General features: G+C 47.3%; 1 protein-coding gene and 1 long non-coding RNA gene across 2 annotated transcripts; one reads left to right on the forward strand and one right to left on the reverse strand.

Moving 5' to 3' along the window:
• Nucleotides 1–450: 450 nt before the first annotated feature.
• URM1 (ubiquitin related modifier 1) lies at nucleotides 451–17,257 on the reverse strand. Its single transcript, XM_036393898.2, has 5 exons — nucleotides 17,185–17,257; nucleotides 14,492–14,562; nucleotides 2,487–2,568; nucleotides 1,421–1,469; nucleotides 451–709 (listed from the first exon to the last, which is right to left on the reverse strand). The coding sequence occupies exons 1-5, from the start codon at nucleotides 17,217–17,219 to the stop codon at nucleotides 641–643; spliced, it is 306 nt and encodes a 101-aa protein (XP_036249791.1). The 5' UTR covers nucleotides 17,220–17,257; the 3' UTR covers nucleotides 451–640.
• On the forward strand, nucleotides 682–3,707 carry LOC118693374 (uncharacterized). Its single transcript, XR_004981254.2, has 2 exons — nucleotides 682–795; nucleotides 1,637–3,707. It is a non-coding gene; the product is annotated as an uncharacterized LOC118693374 (long non-coding RNA).
• Nucleotides 17,258–18,289: the final 1,032 nt, after the last annotated feature.

Here is an 18,289-nt window from a genome sequence, read left to right on the forward strand (position 1 = left end):
GGGCCAGTACTTCACTCTGCCTCAGCTCTGGTAAGAAAGCAGCATGAGGGATCAGAAATACCAAACCCAAAAGGCCTATTTCTCTCCTGCTTCCCATAAATAAATATCATGACAAGGTGAAAGTCGCTTCTGAGGGCTCTGGAGCTGCCATGTTTGCTACCCCATGCAAAAGCTAGTCAAGTTCCCTTCTGTTTTCTTGCACTTTCTCATCCTTCCCATGGCTGGTGCAGAGACTGTACCAACATTAAGCATTGTGTTAAAAGAATCGTGGTTCCCAGCACTAGAACACCTCACTGCATGTTAAGACATGTTATCCTAAGCAGGGTTCAGCACCTCTCTTCCTCCTGTCAGAGAAAAACAAAGTCCCTCATGCTGAGGTGCTCTCTGCTAGTTAGGGTACCTGGAAGTGCAGTCAGGAGAGGTGAAATGAGGACCAAAAGATGGATGCTGTTGTGGTGGACAGAAGGCCGCAGGCTGGCGGGGCTTTATTTGGATGTCTAGAACAAGTGAACGCAGTGGGAAGATGCAGAGACTGGACACAGGCAGTTCAAGGGAGGTTTAGGTGGTTTAAGGTTTTTGTTTGTTTGTTTGTTTTTTTCCCAGGGATTTGGATTTGCATCCTCTTGTTTTTTTCAGGAGTTCACCCGCCGTGCAGTGTTGAGATGAAAAGCACATTATCCTGGTCCTGGAGTTTATAATCCAGCTCACCCTGCAGGCCAAGAAAAAAAATGAAAAATTGTTTAAATGTCATTTCCAAATACAAGCTGCAAAGAGAAAACAGCTCATAAAAAGATGGTGAGTATTAGGGAGAGCAGAAGGGGACAGACTGATGTTTTCATCATAACAGAAGCAAAAGTGAGAGATCAGCCACAGTGCTGATGCTCATCACCCCACATCGCTTTCTGGACCAGGGTTTTGACAGAACAGGTGGTTGCCTGAGGCAGGGAAGTGGCAAGGGGATGTTTGTTTGAGCACAACAGTGGGCTGAGAAGGGAAGACATTTACCAGGTGCCTGTTTGAGTTGAAATCTCCCTGTGGCCTTTACCTGCCAGGCACCACCTGACTTCAGGGAAGGTGGTTCTGTGTGGGGCCTGAAGGTCTCAGGTGCCCCCACCACTGTCACCCCACATGTGGGGGGACCTGCCAGCAGCCAGAGGTGCAAAACCCAGTGCCAGAGACGAGGGAAAAAGGGTGATCTCTTTTCAGACCCTGCCTGGCTGATGAGACTCAGCAGGTTAGAGAGAGGCTCCAGGCTTTTGAACAGCCACAGTACAGGAGATAGATTCCAGCCTGCCCCTTCCCCCTCAAATATGAGATGCTTTGCTTGGGGCAAGAATCAGAAATAGCTGCTGTGAGAGCAACCACAGAAAAGAGCGAGCAATATTTTCAACAAAGAAAGTCAAACTGAAGGAGTACAGACCATTAGTTCCCAGTCTGCCTCGTTGATGAGCACCAAAATTCCCGGCCTCCTGCAGAATAGAGAGAAATAATTAGAATACAGGGCTGCTAAAAAGCTCCACAAATAGTTAAGAACAAGGGATGTCACACAGCACAGATCACAGGCTGACTGCCTGTAACGCCAAAAAAGGGATCCTAGCATGGAGGTGGAAACAGGTACAGTCTGTGCCCTTTCTAGATCAAATAAAGGGGACGCAGGAGCAATCCCAAAGCTCATTTGAATGAAAAGGCTCCGTGCTGAGGATGCTCCAGGATGACTGCATTTCCGTACCGTGCAGAAAAGCCAGGTAATTAAAACCCACGCACGACGGGCGAGCGCACAGAGCTCAGTGTGAAGGCAGGAAGAGCCATTCCAGTGCCCCTAGCAGAGGCACTAAACACCTGGGATCCACTCCAAGCCCCTGGTTCTGAGCAAAGGGATTCCCCCTCTTTGATCCTCAGTGTCCTGCAATTGTCTCTCCTGTTACCAGGGGACCTGGCACACGCTTCAGCTCACAAAGATCCGTGACGAATGTTAAACACCCCCAGCGCCACCCCGCAGTCAGGGATGGCTTGCACAGCTCACTCTGCTCCATTTCTCTTGCCTTCCTTTTTTTTTTCTACCCCCCCCCTCCACGAGACTGGCCCCATTTTGATAATAAAAATACATTTCCCAGAAGAAGTATTTGTTGGCATTTCTCAGAATGACTGCTTCAGTCCCAGTGATGTCAGCAGGGAACAGACAGACCTGCTAAAACTCCTGGAAATGAGGATACAGGTACTGCTCTGTTCCAAGTAACAATGAAGAGAAAGCATAAATGGCCCTGCTTCATGTTTAAGGTTTAAAGATGTGGGGTGAAGGCTGCAAAAGATGCTCTCTGTGGACAGTGCAAGGTGTGGGTGGGATACCTCCCACTATCACTTAAGCAAATCCTGTGTTTTCATGGTCATTGACTTACTCAATAGGAAATCCGCCCCAGAGGAAAAATCCCCCAAACTGTGGGGATCAAGAGAGAAACACAAGGAGGATTCCTAACAATTGTACTTACACAGATTCCCCTTGCAAGAATAGCTCTGGTCGCTCTTTCAGCATATTCTGTTTGATCCACTTGAGCAGGTTTCTGATATCCCCTGGAAGAAGGAAGGACAGGGTTTACAAACAAGCTGATGGCTCCCGGTGATGCCAGAGCAAAGTGATTGTTTATCCACAAAAGAGCAGATGAGGAACATGCAGGATGGATGGGGATAGCTGCAAAGAAACTCACAGTCAGTCCTGTCCCTGTGGTTTGGCAGAAGAGATTTCCCACAGAAAACTCATCCCACTAAGAACGAATGCAGTTCCTGCTGAAGCACCAATCTGGCAGCAGATTCCTGATGTTCAGGTCTCTGACACATCCCATTTCATGTGCATTATCTTAACACCCAACAAATCATATCTAATTCTTTTGTGCATTTCATTAGATTTTAAAAGTCCAAACAAGAAAGACTAAGAACCTGAATGGAACAAAGACAGACACTTTTGCACCAAAACCAGCACAAACTCTTGGAGACATTGGGAGCTCTGGGGCCCAAACCTGTCCATGGCCATGCATTAAACAGACAGGAGGGCCCTGGCCCATAGTTGCATTTTGGACACTTACAGCATCCCTCAGCATCACACCTGCTGCTGTGGAGTGTTCCCCATGCTGTGCCTGCTCCCTCCTTCTACACTTTATGCTTAGAGCTTCTTTATTAAAGCTCAGCCTTTATCTTTCCATTTCAGTAGGTGACAGGAAGGATTTGTCTTCATGTAAAAGGAGGAGGAGACACTGCTGGCGGGTTTTTATAGTATCAATTTTACTTTGTGAGGCAAAAACAATTTCTTTAGTGATAGCATCAGTTAATTTCCTATTGGAGAGGTGAGAAGAGACAGAGGGGGGGAACAATTCGTTACAGGGTTTAGAGAAGCTGACAAATTGCAAAGTGGAGTTCTCCTGCATTTGCCTCTATATTTCACTGTTCCACAAACCACGTCATCATTCCGAATCCACAATCAGTTATTCTCCTGGGGCTCCTTTAAACAGCCCTTTGAAAGCCCCAAAAGAGTTTTGTTTGTTTTCAAGAAGCAAGGAAGCTTTCTGAAGGCACAAATCCACCAGTGAGGGCTGCAGCCCTCTTCCAGGAGGAGCAGGGATGGCAGGATGGGTTTCTTATGTGAGGTAACCTCACTGTAGTCATGAGGTATCTTTCCACACGTGCTTCTCTGAATTAAATTCACTCTGTGTACCATTCCCCATGTGTCTGCTTCATGACCAGCCATATGTGCATTTGTAGTGGCTTGACTCAGCCCAGGCCTTACCCAGGATTTTATGGGATCATGGATGTGTTACCCAGAGCCAAACTGGGGTTCTTCCAAATAATGTCACCCTCATTGCTTCTGTCATACCCAGGATGAACAGCCCTGGTGTAGACAGGTGCACATCAACTAGGCAATGGGGATATGTCCATCTGCAGCAGATGGGGGCCTCTTCTCCCGGGGAAAGGGGGAGGGGGATGCTCTGAGATTCCCTCTGTTCCCCCTGCTTTCCCAGGGCACTGCTGCCTCCAAACCAGCACTCTGCTCCAAAACCCCGATCTCCCCACAGAGCTGCCCAGAGCACAACAGGTACTGCTACCTCCAAGCGCTGGATCACTCTGATCTGGGCAAAAGGAGCTGCTTAGTGCCTCCAAACTGCCTGATGAGCTGGATCATCTGCCTGGGGCCAACCCACGACTGCCTTGTAATGATTTGTAGTTAAAAGAACAAAATAGGCCATTTTCTGCCTCCTTCCTAGCAACATGCACTGGGGACAGGGAGCACCACTAAGAAGGTGTGTGTATTTACATACATATCCATCCATACACATAGATATATATAATATATATATGTACACACATGCACACACGTGCACCACAGCCAGTCAGCCATCAGAACAAGAGTTAACCACATTAATTCACCTTCCCCTGAAAAACGCTGCTGCAGTCAAGCCCTCAGGATCTCACACCCAAATGGCTCCCGCTCTCCATCACCAAGAAATGAAAGCTGTAAAGGAAGGAAGATGGAGAGGAGCCTCCAGGAGAGGGAGGGGGGTGTGAAGGGGACACCACCCCACCGCAGCATCGCCCGCGAGCTGTTTCATATTTATGCACTTGCAGCAGGGCACACAACAATGAGCTGTGCCATATACCATTCTCCTTGCATGGAATAAGCAGCCCTTTCCTCTGGGACCTTTCAGGAGAGATCATTTAAACAGAAACACGCTGCACTGGCTGGATAAAAGGCAGCCACCTAGAAGCAGCCTGGACGGAGGGGCGAGGGGACTGATTTATTCCAGGCTGAGCTGGAAGACTCCCTCAGCCATCTCCTCCCATAACAAATGTTATTTTCAGTCCCACCTGAGCCGACATTCATTTACTCCTACCCAGAGTCACGTACACACATACTGAAGAATTTAAACAGTAGGAAAAAACCCCAGACATCTCTATGCATGCCTACTCCAAAAGGTACAAAAATTAAGACCCTTTCTCCACAGCCAACTTTAAGACAATACTTTCATCTGTTTTATCAGCATTGAATTTTTTCACTCACCTTCATTTCTCTATGTGCTATGCACCAATATTACTAGAACAAATCAATTATAAAGGATGACAGATGACCACAGCCACACCAAAACTATCTCCCACAAGTAAGATATTGAAAAGGAGCAAGATTACTTCCATTGCAAGTGGTCTGTGAAGAAGCCATCTTGCAGCTCAGTGCCTCAAACAGCAGTCTTGATCAACAGCTCAGGACTCCATGTTCTCATGATGGAAATAATAAGAGGTAAATTATAGCACAACTGCTCATCTCTTACAGCTGACATATGTAGTGTTCCTAAGACATTTTCTTTCTGATACTATGCTATGGGTCTAACAGGTTTCCAGCTGCCTGGGCCAAGGATTTTCTATGCAAACAGCAGGTTCTCTACAGATGACATATAAAGAAGGAAAAAAATCTCAGCCTGGTCAGGCACCACATCTGCTGGGAAGTTAAACCATCATTGCAATGCCACGATTTCACACTCGTGTTGGTTTGAAGCTGGCCCTCATCACAGAACAGAGGCATCTGCTTTGGCAGGAGCACAGCTGTACTACAGGTGCTGTGATTTGGCTGCAAAACCCACCGTGCATTTTGGCTCCAGAGGGAGGTTCAGGTGAGAGCTCAGACAATACAGCATTTTGCTCCAGCATCACCAACTTGAACTCAGCTCATCCCAGTAATGATGTATTTTTATCACTGCTGCATGGTCTTATTGAAATCTTTTTGGTAGCCTACTCCATTTCACTCAGAGCAAACAAATATCACGTCAAAAAATGCACTCTTAATTCTCATTAACTGTCCTCTCCATTGGCAGCATCAGAGGAGAAGCAAGACTGAACCAGGCAAGGAAGCAGAAATATTCTCAACCTGCAAAGGAGGGACTGAAGCACATGGTAGGAAATCCCTGTCTTATTTCTACACAGAGACAGTTTCTGCTGCTTGTGCTAGCACTACATCAACCCTCTCCAAATTCTTAGGAAAAAAAAAATCTAAAGTTAATTAAAAAAAAAGAAAAACCGACAATCGTTTGAGAAAACTGCTTAGTTCAAGTGCACAGATGGGAGCTCAAGCCCACAATGAATGCAGAAAAGCCATCACCCAGCGAAACACAGCGCTCAGGAAAATGAGATGTGTGCTGGGAGTGACACAAAGTCATTGCCTGTCACGCAAGAGGATGCAGGAACTGCAGTGAGAGCACACAAGCCCCAATAGCCTCGGCTCCTGTTCAGCCCAGCTGCACCACAAACACTCCTGGTTGTGGCAGAGAGAACTGCACCGTCTGCTCTGTCCTCCTCTGAATCCTCCGAGGCCTGACCACCTGCACTGCCCTCCTCCATGAAGAATCTACTGAGCTTCCTCTCTAATAGTCCATTTTAGCACTGCCTGGGTTCATTTGCACCCTCAAAAGCTGGGCTGAAATCCAAAGATCTTTCCTAGCTCAATAAAACCTCCTGGACCTGACAGATCCATCAGTGACAACTCAGAAAAGAGGGTACTCACTGTGTGCAGAGAGAAACCAGGTGCTTCGAATAAGGAACACCAAACTGGGTGTTGCACTAGAGGGATCTCACAATGAACTGATAAAGGTGCAGAAACATGGAAGGATTCTGTGCAACCCTGATACCATTTGACACAGACACACAGCCCTTGGCTCCCAGGGAGCTGCACAGGTTGCTTATAGATTCACACACACAAGGACCAGACATCTCTGTGTCCCCTGCCTTAAAATCCACGTACAATCTTGCACAAAGCCTCGAAGGGCACTCAGAAGGTGTAATTACAGCCATTTTCTTGCCTTGGTTGCAGAACTGGGAGATTATTTCAGGGAAATAGGGGATCCCTATAAAGGCTGAACCATGGAAAATTCCCTTCTGGTCTGCAGTAAATAAGATATATGTGGCACTGGTCACTAAGGGGTCAGTGCTGCAGGAGCACGGCGCTTTCCCGGCCGCCTTGCGGACACCTCCCTGTGGGGTACCATTTCTTTGACCCAGAATAAGATCATTTATCATACTGACCATGGCTGAGCTCCAATTTGCTGAGGTCACTAACTCTGGACGAGCACTGCTCCACCCACATTCTCAGCCACCGGCCTGTAACCATGACAAAGCCCCTTCCCTGCCGCTCCTCTGCCATTATTCCCCCTGCCTGCATGGAAATGTATGGAAAAACAATTTGTATGTCCCTTTCCCTGCTTAAGCAGCTTGTTTTAAAACAGACAAACCAGCTCCCAATACCTGCTGCTCTTCCAGGTGCATGACTGCTCTTTGCTTTCGGATCCGAGCAGACCCTCCAGGGATCTGCTCTCTAAAAGAGCTCAAAACCAGATCTAAGGGATCCTTCCAACTCCTCCAGCCTCCCATCTGATATGCAAATCGCTCTCTGAAGCAGACCATGGTGTGCCATAAACTGCAGAAGAAGACCTGGAATGGCTGATATAAATGGAGTCACAGGCAAATGGATTTGGTATTACGCAGAGTGAGCAGCCAGGCAAATTTTGCAGCAAGAGTAAAATCCATTTTCTCTGACAAGTGCACAAGCCATCCTGCCACACACACTGGAATGGGCAGTGATTTAAGTACTAGGGAAGAAATTAGGGGGTAACTAATTAGGGGGTAACAGGCATAAGAGAATTGCAATTGTTGCTCTCATCTGTTCTTGTCTGCTACAAATGAACACCAAGGTCTTGGCTTCTGTAAATTTTAATTGCTTTAAGACGTCTTTTTGTTGCTTCTCATGGAGAGGAGCAATGCTCTTCTTAATTTTCTTGTGTCCACAAAATGGGAAAGGATCACAGAGGTCTTTCACAGCCTTCCTGTCAGCAGTGAGGACTCAGATCCCAGCTATCACCCAGTAATTCTCAGCCCTGAGGTTTTAATCACAATCCTTATGAACTGGATAGGAGCTGCTTGGGATCTTCCACTCCTCATAGATTGCTGGTAGGGAAATACAAGTTCAAGGGATCTCCAATCCCACTGCTAGCCAGCAGCAAGCCTCCAGATCCATCAGCTCCCATGACAAAAAAAGCAGCTTCGAGCTGATTCTCAGGGTAAACCTAATCCCTACTCATTTCTAAAGTCAGAGCATCTAATCCCGTAACACCCAACGCTATTGTCACTTCAGGCTCCCCAATAAATGCCAGTGCACCAAACTGTCTCTTTTAATTAGGATCACTGATCACTAGTGTTGGCCCAGGGTCTTGCCTCTCGTTCAAAATTGTCAAAGGAAGGAGCTGAGAGAGCCTCAAAGACGATTGCCCCAGCAGCCAAGTACCAGCCTGGGGATCGCAGACATTAAAAAAAGCATCTCCTTAACAGGTCCTGTGATTTTATCCCTCTACCAGTGCAGAATTATTCTCAACAAAAGACTGTCCTGAGCTTTGTCTGCTCTGATTTTAAGAGGCCTGAGCACTGTAGACCTGCTACCAAACCCCAAGGAGACTGTGCCATGGTCTAATAGTTTTTGCAGTCAGGAATCTTCTGCTAATGCACTAAAGTCTCATTTCTTCATTCCTCCCTATCAATCTATACTAGATGATATTGCATCACGCTGGCTATAATCTGTCCTTCTCAATGATAAAGGAGATATCCCACCTCATCACTTTTCCATTCATTTATCCTGTTTAACCTTGAATGTTACTGGTTAATTTTTTTTAAGCTCTCAGCAAGACAATTCAGAGAATGCATTACTAACCACCAGTGTAAAGCTTTGCCAAAACCCAGCAAACTGAAATTCCCCCTCTCTCCTATTTTCCTGGTTTCTGAGTTTTGGGTGTGTGCACTGAGGGCTGAAAATGAAAACCTGATTGCTGTTAAAGAGACAACACAGAGCTGATGTTAAACACCCTGAACCATGGAGGAAGGTGGCTGCTCCTGCCAGAGTGCAGAGGGATTCCCTGGCAGCCTGGCACTGCTCTGCACACAGCCAGCCTGGCCGAGGGAATTCCCTGGGCTGGGCTTTCCCTGGCACTGCCAGCTGGATCAGAAAATGCCTTGAAGTCAAATCCTTGCCCCCCTCCCAGCCTGGCTGGTGGCTGTGTCCCCTCTGGCTGCTGGATGAGTCAGTGTCTCAGCTCAGCTCAGGAAACTGCCATGATCTTATTCCTCTAAATACAGAAATCGCCTCTCACTTTTGGGCTCAGATCTGCTTTGCTATTATTAGGCTTTCATACAGGGCCAAGCACCATTAAACCGATTCCTGTCCACCCAACCCAGCCACCCCCACAGATACTCCAAGCTCCTCAGTCTTACTTGAAAGGGAAAAAGAAAGGGCCAGTGAGATGATCAGGGTGGAGGAGAGGGGGGGGTAAGATTTACAAGTGAATGGAGGTAAGAATGGAGCAGTTTGTGGGATAAAGGGGCTGCGGAGGGAGCTTTACAGATGTGCAGAGGGACGGCGGCTCATTGTTTAATTAAGCAGAAAGTGGCTCTTTTGAAAAGCAATTTTGCACAGGAGCTCTGAGCTCAGCAAACAACTCCTGCGAGTGAGGGCAGGAGGAGAAAGGAACAGCTGGCCCGGAGCCGTGTGAACCGCATGCTAAGCGGTTTAAAGGGCCCGGATCCTCCTCCCCAGCCCTGCTCCGCTGCCACCCTCTGAACAGCGCTGTCAGCACAGCAAATCCCACCGAGAGAAAAGAGCCAGAGGAGGGGGGTGGGACACAGGGGTTATCCTGCTAGGTGTCCGCACTGCAATACAGCGGCTGGGAAGGAGGGTGTAACAGCCAGGCTTTGTTATCCCAGGGATTTGGTCACACACAAGGGCTGGTTTCCCAGTGCCTGGGAAGCTCCTTCCACAATGAGTTGGGATGAGCTGATCCGGTAAAGCGGCTCCACGGCCTCCCAGGAGGGTGATGGGACTGTGAGGACGAGCGTTTATTTCCCTGTTCCCTCCAAAGGGAGCTGCAGCCTCGCTGGGACAGGGAGCTGGAGCTGAGCCCCAGGGCAGGAACGCTCCATCCCATCGCGACAGCTCTGACACTGCCAACACTGCTCACCCAGCCTGAGTGCTGAGCACCCACCCTGCATCACCCACCGAGCCCCCTTCCCTTGCCACCAAATCTGTAATTTCCTGCCTAAAACAGATGCACGAGTGGGATGCACGAGGAGGGGAATAACCCAAGTCCTTTGAGAGCTGCAAGTACCACACACTGTGGTTAAGAAGATTTGACTGCATGAAGTTCCACAGAACTATGGGGGTTTTTTTACCGTTCTTCTAATAAGCCTCTACATTAGCAAATATATTTTTATTCTTTCTTTGGAGCAAGTTTTAAAATGTTAGGAATAATAAACAGAGCAATAAAAGCATGCCAGAATATTAATGACTCAACTACCATGTACTACCCAGCACTAGGCACTTACCAACAGCCAACGCCAACTGCTTCTCTGGATTTTACAGGTTCTTTTGGTCCAGCACCCCAGTCAATGCTGAACACATGCCATGCTCTATTTTGTAAGCCATCCTGCCTGTAACATAGGTCTGATCTCTCAGGATCCCCAGGCTCTTCTCCCAGAAGATGAATGCTCCCAAGTCCCCAGCAGTCCCCCATGCTGTGCAGAACAAGGCCCCTGGAAAGCAAAGCTCTCGAGGAGCACACCATGCTCTTCTCTACAGGGATTCAACAGAAGCAGTATTTGGCAGATTATTTTAATTTTCCCTCTTAAAAAAAATCTGATTGGCAGTGGGCTTTTTTTCCCTAGAGTTTTGGTAAAGGGAAACCACAAACAATTACCAAAACAAGCTGATTAATAATTTAACCTTCCAGACTTGTAAAGTACCAAAATAGATGTGAATTCTTGATTAGCCCAGAAGGTCCCAGTGAGCACCAGTGAAGCTGCTGCTCCAAAATCATGAGTCCCACCACTGAAGCCACATGAGAAGTTGGAATTCAAAGGTCTGTGACAGCAGCTGAGCAGCCTGCAGCACATGGGCCAGAGACTTTAACACAACCCCAACCTCTGGGTACAACATCCAGAAGACAGCACAGAAGAGAGGTTTTGTAAACACTCTTCATCAGATGATGCAGCTGAGCTAAACCTGAAACCACTACAAGGGTTAAACAATGCCAGTGACTTCTACCCTTCCAACAGCATCCATGCAACTCACATGGCCAAGACAAATCCACCACTGTGAGTCCCAGTGAGATGGAGGAAGAAGCTCCAGCATCACTTGCAGAGCTGTCATACAATGATCTATTTGATTACTGAAGCACTTGGTTAAATTGCTGTGGCTTGTTTCAGGAGGAGGCTGCCAAATACATTTTCAGTTTTTAATCTAGGGTTTCTCTTTTTTATGCTCCATTGTCTCTAATAGCCTCTTAGATGCTTGAAAATAAAGTTGATTTCCCTGCCAATTTAATCCTCTCTCCGTGTGACAAATATCGTTATTCCCCCAGCTGCTTTCTCCCACACACACTGTTTTTATGCAGAAGAAGCCAACAGGGCATAATGCCTTTAGATCCTCAAACAGCATTATCAGTGAAATCATCAGGATAGCCAGAAATTTGGGACAACATTCTTGTTTAACTTGAGGTCTTCCTTCTGCAACAACTCTACAAGATTACACAGTCCTGCACAAAGTGTGGCTTAGGTAAATCTGCTGCCTGTGCACATACACCACACTTTCAAAGTTCCCACTTTGGCAGCAACTTCAAAATGCAGGCTGAGACAGCTCCACTTTGGAAATAAAGAACTGCTAAAGAACTGACATCAGGATACAAGATGCCCCTCAGATAATAAAAATAGGTCCTGCCATGTGGCTGTATCCCTTGTGGCTTGCTCCTGTCCCATTTGCAGCTTCCTTCCTCCTGCCTTTCCCAACCCCTCCACGAGTCCAACTCCAAGCATTAGAAAAGGACAGAGAATCAAATCTTCTTGAAAAAGTTAACTGGATCTGGAACCTACCTACTTTCCATCTAGTGCCTGTTATCAGGAAAAAAGAAATGACCACATAAAGAGTTTGCTCAAGCTCAAGCAACATTATCATTTTGAGAACACTGACTGCCCCTGCCAACTACGGAGCACAAATTATTTTATTCATGTAAATATTTGTATGTATTTCTTCATATAATTTTCCACCTCCCTTCCCTTCTGGGATATATATAAAAATGCCTAAACAATTAAAATATAGGTGGGCTCCATAACCCAGAGAGAAGCAACTGTTCTGCAAAAAGGAGGACAAAGACAAAAATAACCTAGAAAAAAGAAAGAGTAGGTAAGAGAGGCCAAAATGGCCAAAAATAAACTTGGCAGCTAATGAAATCACTTAAAATGGGGTTAGAAGTGCAGGTCTTCAAGTAGTGCTCATACTACAGGTCTTTCCCTGGAGAATTCAGTGATGGACATTCAGGGTAAGGTAAGCAACAGGATGTGCCCAGTAGAACTGAGCTGTTTTAGTTCTCTAATCATTGCAATTCTGGCTGCACAAGGGCAGCAGGGATCTGGCTGTGCATATCTTTATTTATCCAGAGATAGGAGAGTTAAAATTTCTTAGCGTGAACAAGGGAAATACACAGCATTAGGAACAACATAAAATTTCAAGAAAATGATTCATAATTTCTGACATGATTTCATTGATTCCTCACCACTACAACATAATTGTCTTCTGGAAGTATCATGAGGGGTGTTTGCAGTAATCCCTTACTGTCAGACATTCAGGCCACCTCTGCTTGCCCCATCCCTGGGCTGGGTGTAAATGTCACTACAGCAGCTGCCTCACAGCTCAGTTTATGCTCCTCAGATGCTGCAATCCACAGCCAGCCCCAAAATGAAACCTCCCTGACAGCCAAGGCACAAGAGAGAGCAAACCTGGGCAGCTGACAAGGGGGTACTGCCACTTCTGCCCCTCCTGGCACAGGGATAGCAGTGTCTGGAAAACAAGGCAGAGGGAAAAGCTGGGAGCAATAATGGGTTAGCTGGATCTGGAATGAATCACTGGAGATCAGGAGTTTGAACCCTGAGGCTGAGACAGGCCTGCAGGGAGAGATTTATCCCTTAGGATAAATGCAGATCCTACTAAGGCTGCAGAAGTCTTCCCAGAAGCTTCAAGTGGGAATGGATCAGGCGACATGGAACTGCACTGCTGACAGCCACGGGGCTGCAAGAATCCCTCTTTGGTATTACCAGCCTCCCCTCCCCTGGCAGGAATAAACATCTCCTGTAATAACCCCCTTTTCTTCAGCATCTGATCGTGGTTTGAACACCACCAAAACAGTGGGTGCTACTGGGTATTTTAAATTTGCAGAGCACTGAAGAAAATTATGCTCTAGCCCCCAAGTTTATAAACCAGCTAAATGAGTGTTTTAGTATTTCTTTGCTACCTTTCATTTAAGGATCTTAAGTGCTTCAGCACTGCTGGAATTTAATGCTGAATTCTCTTGTGATACATGAAAAATCATTAGCAACAGGGGAAAGTTAAGCAACATGACCAAACTCAGAAAGCAAATCAGCACCAGGCCATGTTTCTGGAGTCTTAGTCCCTGTCCTTAACCACAAGATAACACAATATTGCAGTATTCCTATTATATTTGAATTACACATACTTATGTCCAAGCATCAAAAGCACTTCTACCAATCTCTAATTACTTCCAGGCACAGCAAAAAGATTTCAGGCCTGGAGGTTCCCAGCACCTAGATTATGGTATCAGCCATTTTGAGATATTGGTTGCTAACATTCCCTCATGGCTTTATGTTATTTTGGTCTATAATCCCACTCCAATAGAATAAAACAGTGCTATCTAGCTAGAAAAATTCAGAACATACCTGTGGCAAAATTACACTACAACTGAAGTATGCACATAAGTGAGTGAGTTAGTGCAGCACTGCTCAGTATTGATATTCCAAATTGCAAACCAGGAATTATGACTGCTTATCCCTTGAACACTAAAATCCTGGTTTTTATTGCAGTGAAGGCCGTGGGCAGGATGTCCAGCATCCTATTTGAGCATTAGGTTTACTGTTTTCAACTGCAGAGTTCATATTAAAATAATCACATTTACTTGAAAGGTCAAATGAGTAGATAAACAACATTATGTTATATTGCTACACACCCCTTCACATATCTTACACCACATAAACACACACACACACACACACACACATATGTGCCTCTTGGAAACCTCAGAACAGGCAGGAAAAAACAAAGGAGAGAGGATGTTATTGGTGGTTTCAAGTACCAAGAAAGACAAACGTAGACTTGATGGAAATATCCAGAGGCTGTTGTCTATCCAGCAGGAGGGAGGCAAAAGTCTTAAGGAAGGACTTGATTCACAAGTGCTTAGAGGACAGGAAAGACCTCAGACTTTGAGAACCAACCCGTTTGCCAAGCTGCCTGATCCATGGCATGTCTGAAAGAGCTTTTAAAATACTTTGATCCTTGCTGGCAACTCTAAGTGCTGTACAAACCAGCTTTGTTTCATTTGTTGTTCCTCTGTGAAGTTATCCAACAGGTTCTGATACTCACAAGGCTCTGGTTGACAGGGCAAAGTCACCTGATGCTTTTTGACACCATCGAATAAGAGCTCTGCACCACCTCTGAAATAAAAACAATGAACCACTGAGATTCTGCTTTATTGTCAAAAGAAGGCAGTACAAAAGAGGCGATTTACATAGATGCCACAACAGAGAAAACAAATGACACAGACTATATTTAGCACAGGATTCCCTTTGTCTTTTCTTTCCTGTCACAAACCAGAAGTGCACAGGGGAAGCTGCCAGTTCCCTCTGCCAGCACAGAGAGGAGGCTCTGCTGCAGCCAGAACCCCACGGTGCCAGGCATCATCCAGTGGGATGGGAGGATAGTTCCCATCTCCATGTGCTCCCAAACCCCTGTGCAGAGCTGCTTCCACTCAAACAACACCACAGCCACCACACTCCATCCAGCACTGCTCATCCCTAACACCTGCTGGCCAGAAATCTCAAAATTGAGCATCCTTCTGGAATAAATATTCCCCTATTTCACAAGTGTGAACACACAGAAAAGGGAAATGACTCACACGAAGTTACAGAGCAAGTCAGAGCCAGCAGCTGAGAGTCCTGGCAACTCTTTCTTGATCTGCTCACTACAAAGTGTCCCAGAGAGGGAGACTTGACTGGGAGAAGCAAGTGATGAGGGTGACAGGGTAAAACACAAATAAATAAATACACAATCTTCCTCCACTGAACAACCTGATGTTCTCCCTCTTCTGACACTCTGAATTAATTAGGGGATCCCCTCAGATAACAACTGATGGCCTCTGCAAGCACAGGAGATCAGGTGTGAGCAGGATATGCAGAGGCTGGCAGGTAAAGGAGCTGGAAACACACTGGAATACAATGGAATTTGAATTGGGTCCAGGCACCTAACCTTAGGTAGCTGTAATTTATTTTTGTAACTACAGCTCAGAAGCCTCAGCAAGCTCCTTGTTTCTCCTTCTGTTCTGGAAAAAGTACAATTGTGAAAATCTTGAGCTTTATCAACATCATTCATTTTCCATGATGTTGTGAGGCCACAGGCCAAACTCAGATTATAAAACTTTTACCATGTGAGTAGGGACATGGATAATAAACACAAAAGCTACTTTAAGTTACGTACACAGCAGCAGAGAGTGTGAGCTTTTGACTCCAGACTGAACTCTACGCTGGCCAAAGTTCTAACAACTAGAGAACTCTTAAAAAACTCAGTTCACTTAATATTAAACTGAGGTAGAAAAATTACCAACCCATTTTTAAAGGGCATAAAATTGTGGCAGAATGTTCCTCCAACTTAAATGCCAATTACTTTGGAAAATTTTTCCTATGAAGTTACTTTCTGGGAACTTACTGGTGCCTCTCCTCTCTTGGAAACCAACATAATAAAGAGAAATATTTAAAACAAGCAATCCCCACCTAAATATCAACAAAGATACTTCCAGATGTTATTAAGTTCCTTTAAATTCAATATCTAAAAATGCCACAGTAGGTTTCCTTGGCTCTGCAATGGCAGAGCACAACAGAACCCTTGTTATGCCTTCAGCAGCATTACTTATATGCAGCAGCTCTCCTAAAGAGCACTCTGTTGGTGTTCTTCCACCAGCTCACAACAAATAGTTATCTCAAAATTGAAGCAGTGATTATGAACATGAGCCGAGATTCATGCGAGGGAACAAGTCATAACAATGATATGAAAAACATTTTTTCATGTAATGAAAACAAGGTCACGCTTTGTTACAGCGGGAAATGTAGATTGCAAGATAAGGTCCTTCTGTAAGGCGAGAGCTGTGGGGAACTCAGCTGTGGTTCCTACATAGAGAGCTCATTTATGCATTTCCAAGGGAAGCAAAAATGCATCTCACTCTTCTGGGAAAATTAGGAGAGTTGCTGCAGCTGGAAGCGGGAAAGATAGAGGAAAGGATTCTTAAGGAGAAGGGTATTTAAAGGGTTATGGCATTTCTGTGTTCGTGAAAGGGTGGGAAAAAGCGAATAAATAGCAGCCTTTTAGCTTCTGCTAAAAGGAGGCTTTAACGAAATAACACAAGTATTTCCACAAATATGCACAGCTTCCACTGCAAATGCTTTAAGACCCCAGGGCCAGAGCATGAGCAATGCTGATACTACAGCAGCAAAGGCCTGGAAACTGAAATGCTACAGAGTGAGAACCTGGCAGCTTTACAGACCTGACAGGGCTCAAACACAAAGCACAGTGAGGGCACGTGTTCACACACAAACACACACACAGACAGTGCTCAGAAAAAAAAGCCGAGAAACGAGGGGGAGGTTTTCATAAATAATTTTAATAATTAAAATAAAAAACCCTAAACAAATCAAAGAGGTTGAAAGAGGTGAAAGAAAAAGAAAGGCCTGACACAGGACGTTCACAGAGAGATGGGAGCGAGGCCCCGGGACAGACGGGCAGACAGCCCGGCCGCACTCTGCGGACACCCTCCGGCGTGTCCGGCCCCTCCCGCCGATGGCCGATTCCCCGGTTCCCCGGCGGCGGCCGCTCCCGTTACCCCGGCCCGCAGCCCCGTGACAGCGGCTGCGCCCGGGCCCAGCCGCGCCCGTAGCGGCCCCCCAGGCCGCAGGCAGCAACCGCCCCATCGCACCGCCGCGGCCGCCTCGCCGAGGGGCCGGCCCATCGCGGCCCATCCCGGCCCTGCCCTGCCCTGCCCTCCGCCCGGCCCCGCCGCCCGCGCTCACCCGAACTCCACCTGCAGCGACACGGGCGCCGCCATCTTGGCGGCGGCGGGCGGGAGGGAGGGAGGGGCGGGCACGCGCGGCCGCGCCGGAAATGCCGCGGAGGATTTCCGGTCCCGCCGGGCCGCGCCGGGGGCAGCCCGGGGCTCTCCCTCCCGCTCCTCTTCCTCCCCCGGAGCAGTGCCGGGGCGCGCAGTGCGGCCCGTGCTCCCGGTGCTGTTATTAAAGCACCTGGACGCTGGTGTGTGTTATATAAAATAGCGATTCCTACACCGAGTTGAGGCTTGGCCGCGCAGAGCGCTCCCCTCACGGGCTCAGAGCCACACGCAGGGCCCTGCTCGCTCAGGGCAATGGGCTGGCAAAGGCAGCAGCTGCAGACGGGTTTTGCAGCGTTAAAGCTGCTACCACACACGAAGTTCTAGCTCAGCATGAGGAAGAGCTGCTGTGCATTGAGGATGGCAGAGCACTGGAACAGGTGTCCAAGGAGAGTAGGGATTCTCCTTCTCTGGAGACATTCCAAGCCCACCTGGATGTGTTCCTGTGTCACCTGCCCAAGGTGACCCTGCCTTGGCAGGGGGGTCGGACCGAACCCCTCCCAGCCCTACAGTTCTGTGATTCTGTGAATTCTGTTCACATCAGTTCTGTGATTCTGTGATGCCACCCTGCTGCTCCTCGGGATTGCTGTGGGGGAGCAGAAACAGCTGGGTGATGCTAAGGACAGCTCCTGTCAGCACCGGGGAGATGCAGCTCTGCATCGGGGGTGGCTGTTGAGCATCCCCTCGTGCTCGGGCAGCCCCTGGCAGCCAGCACATCCCCACGGCGCCAGGCTCCCCCAGCACAGCGTTAAACAACGCGGCTCACATCTGTCGCCTGTTTGTTTTCCCCTCCTGTCCCCAGAGAAGGGCCGTGTACACAGGCAGAACGCTGCCATGGCGGTGACAGCTGGGCTCTGCTTCTCCCCCACAACACAGAGCTGCACAGGGGCATTGCTGGTAGAAAAACTGCAGCCTCTTAACCCTCCCTCCACTCAGGAGGGTTTGGGATTAAAAAAAAATACATGTACATGTGCACACATGCAGATAGAAATGTAATAGCTATGCATATACAT

The sequence above is a fragment of the Molothrus ater genome, chromosome 20, assembly GCF_012460135.2.
Source record: "Molothrus ater isolate BHLD 08-10-18 breed brown headed cowbird chromosome 20, BPBGC_Mater_1.1, whole genome shotgun sequence".
Taxonomy (NCBI): domain Eukaryota; kingdom Metazoa; phylum Chordata; class Aves; order Passeriformes; family Icteridae; genus Molothrus; species Molothrus ater.

What these genes read in the sequence shown, in the direction of transcription:
- URM1 (XM_036393898.2), bottom strand. Translation starts at nt 17,219, where the DNA reads ATGGCGGCGCCCGTGTCGCTGCAGGTGGAGTTCGG. An exon ending in GCCCTGTCAACCAGAGCCTT is followed by an intron (nt 2,569 to 14,491) that starts GTGAGTATCAGA and finishes TCCTTCTTCCAG; the next exon opens with GGGATATCAGAAACCTGCTC. An exon ending in AGGCAGACTGGGAACTAATG is followed by an intron (nt 710 to 1,420) that starts GTCTGTACTCCT and finishes CTTGGCCTGCAG; the next exon opens with GGTGAGCTGGATTATAAACT.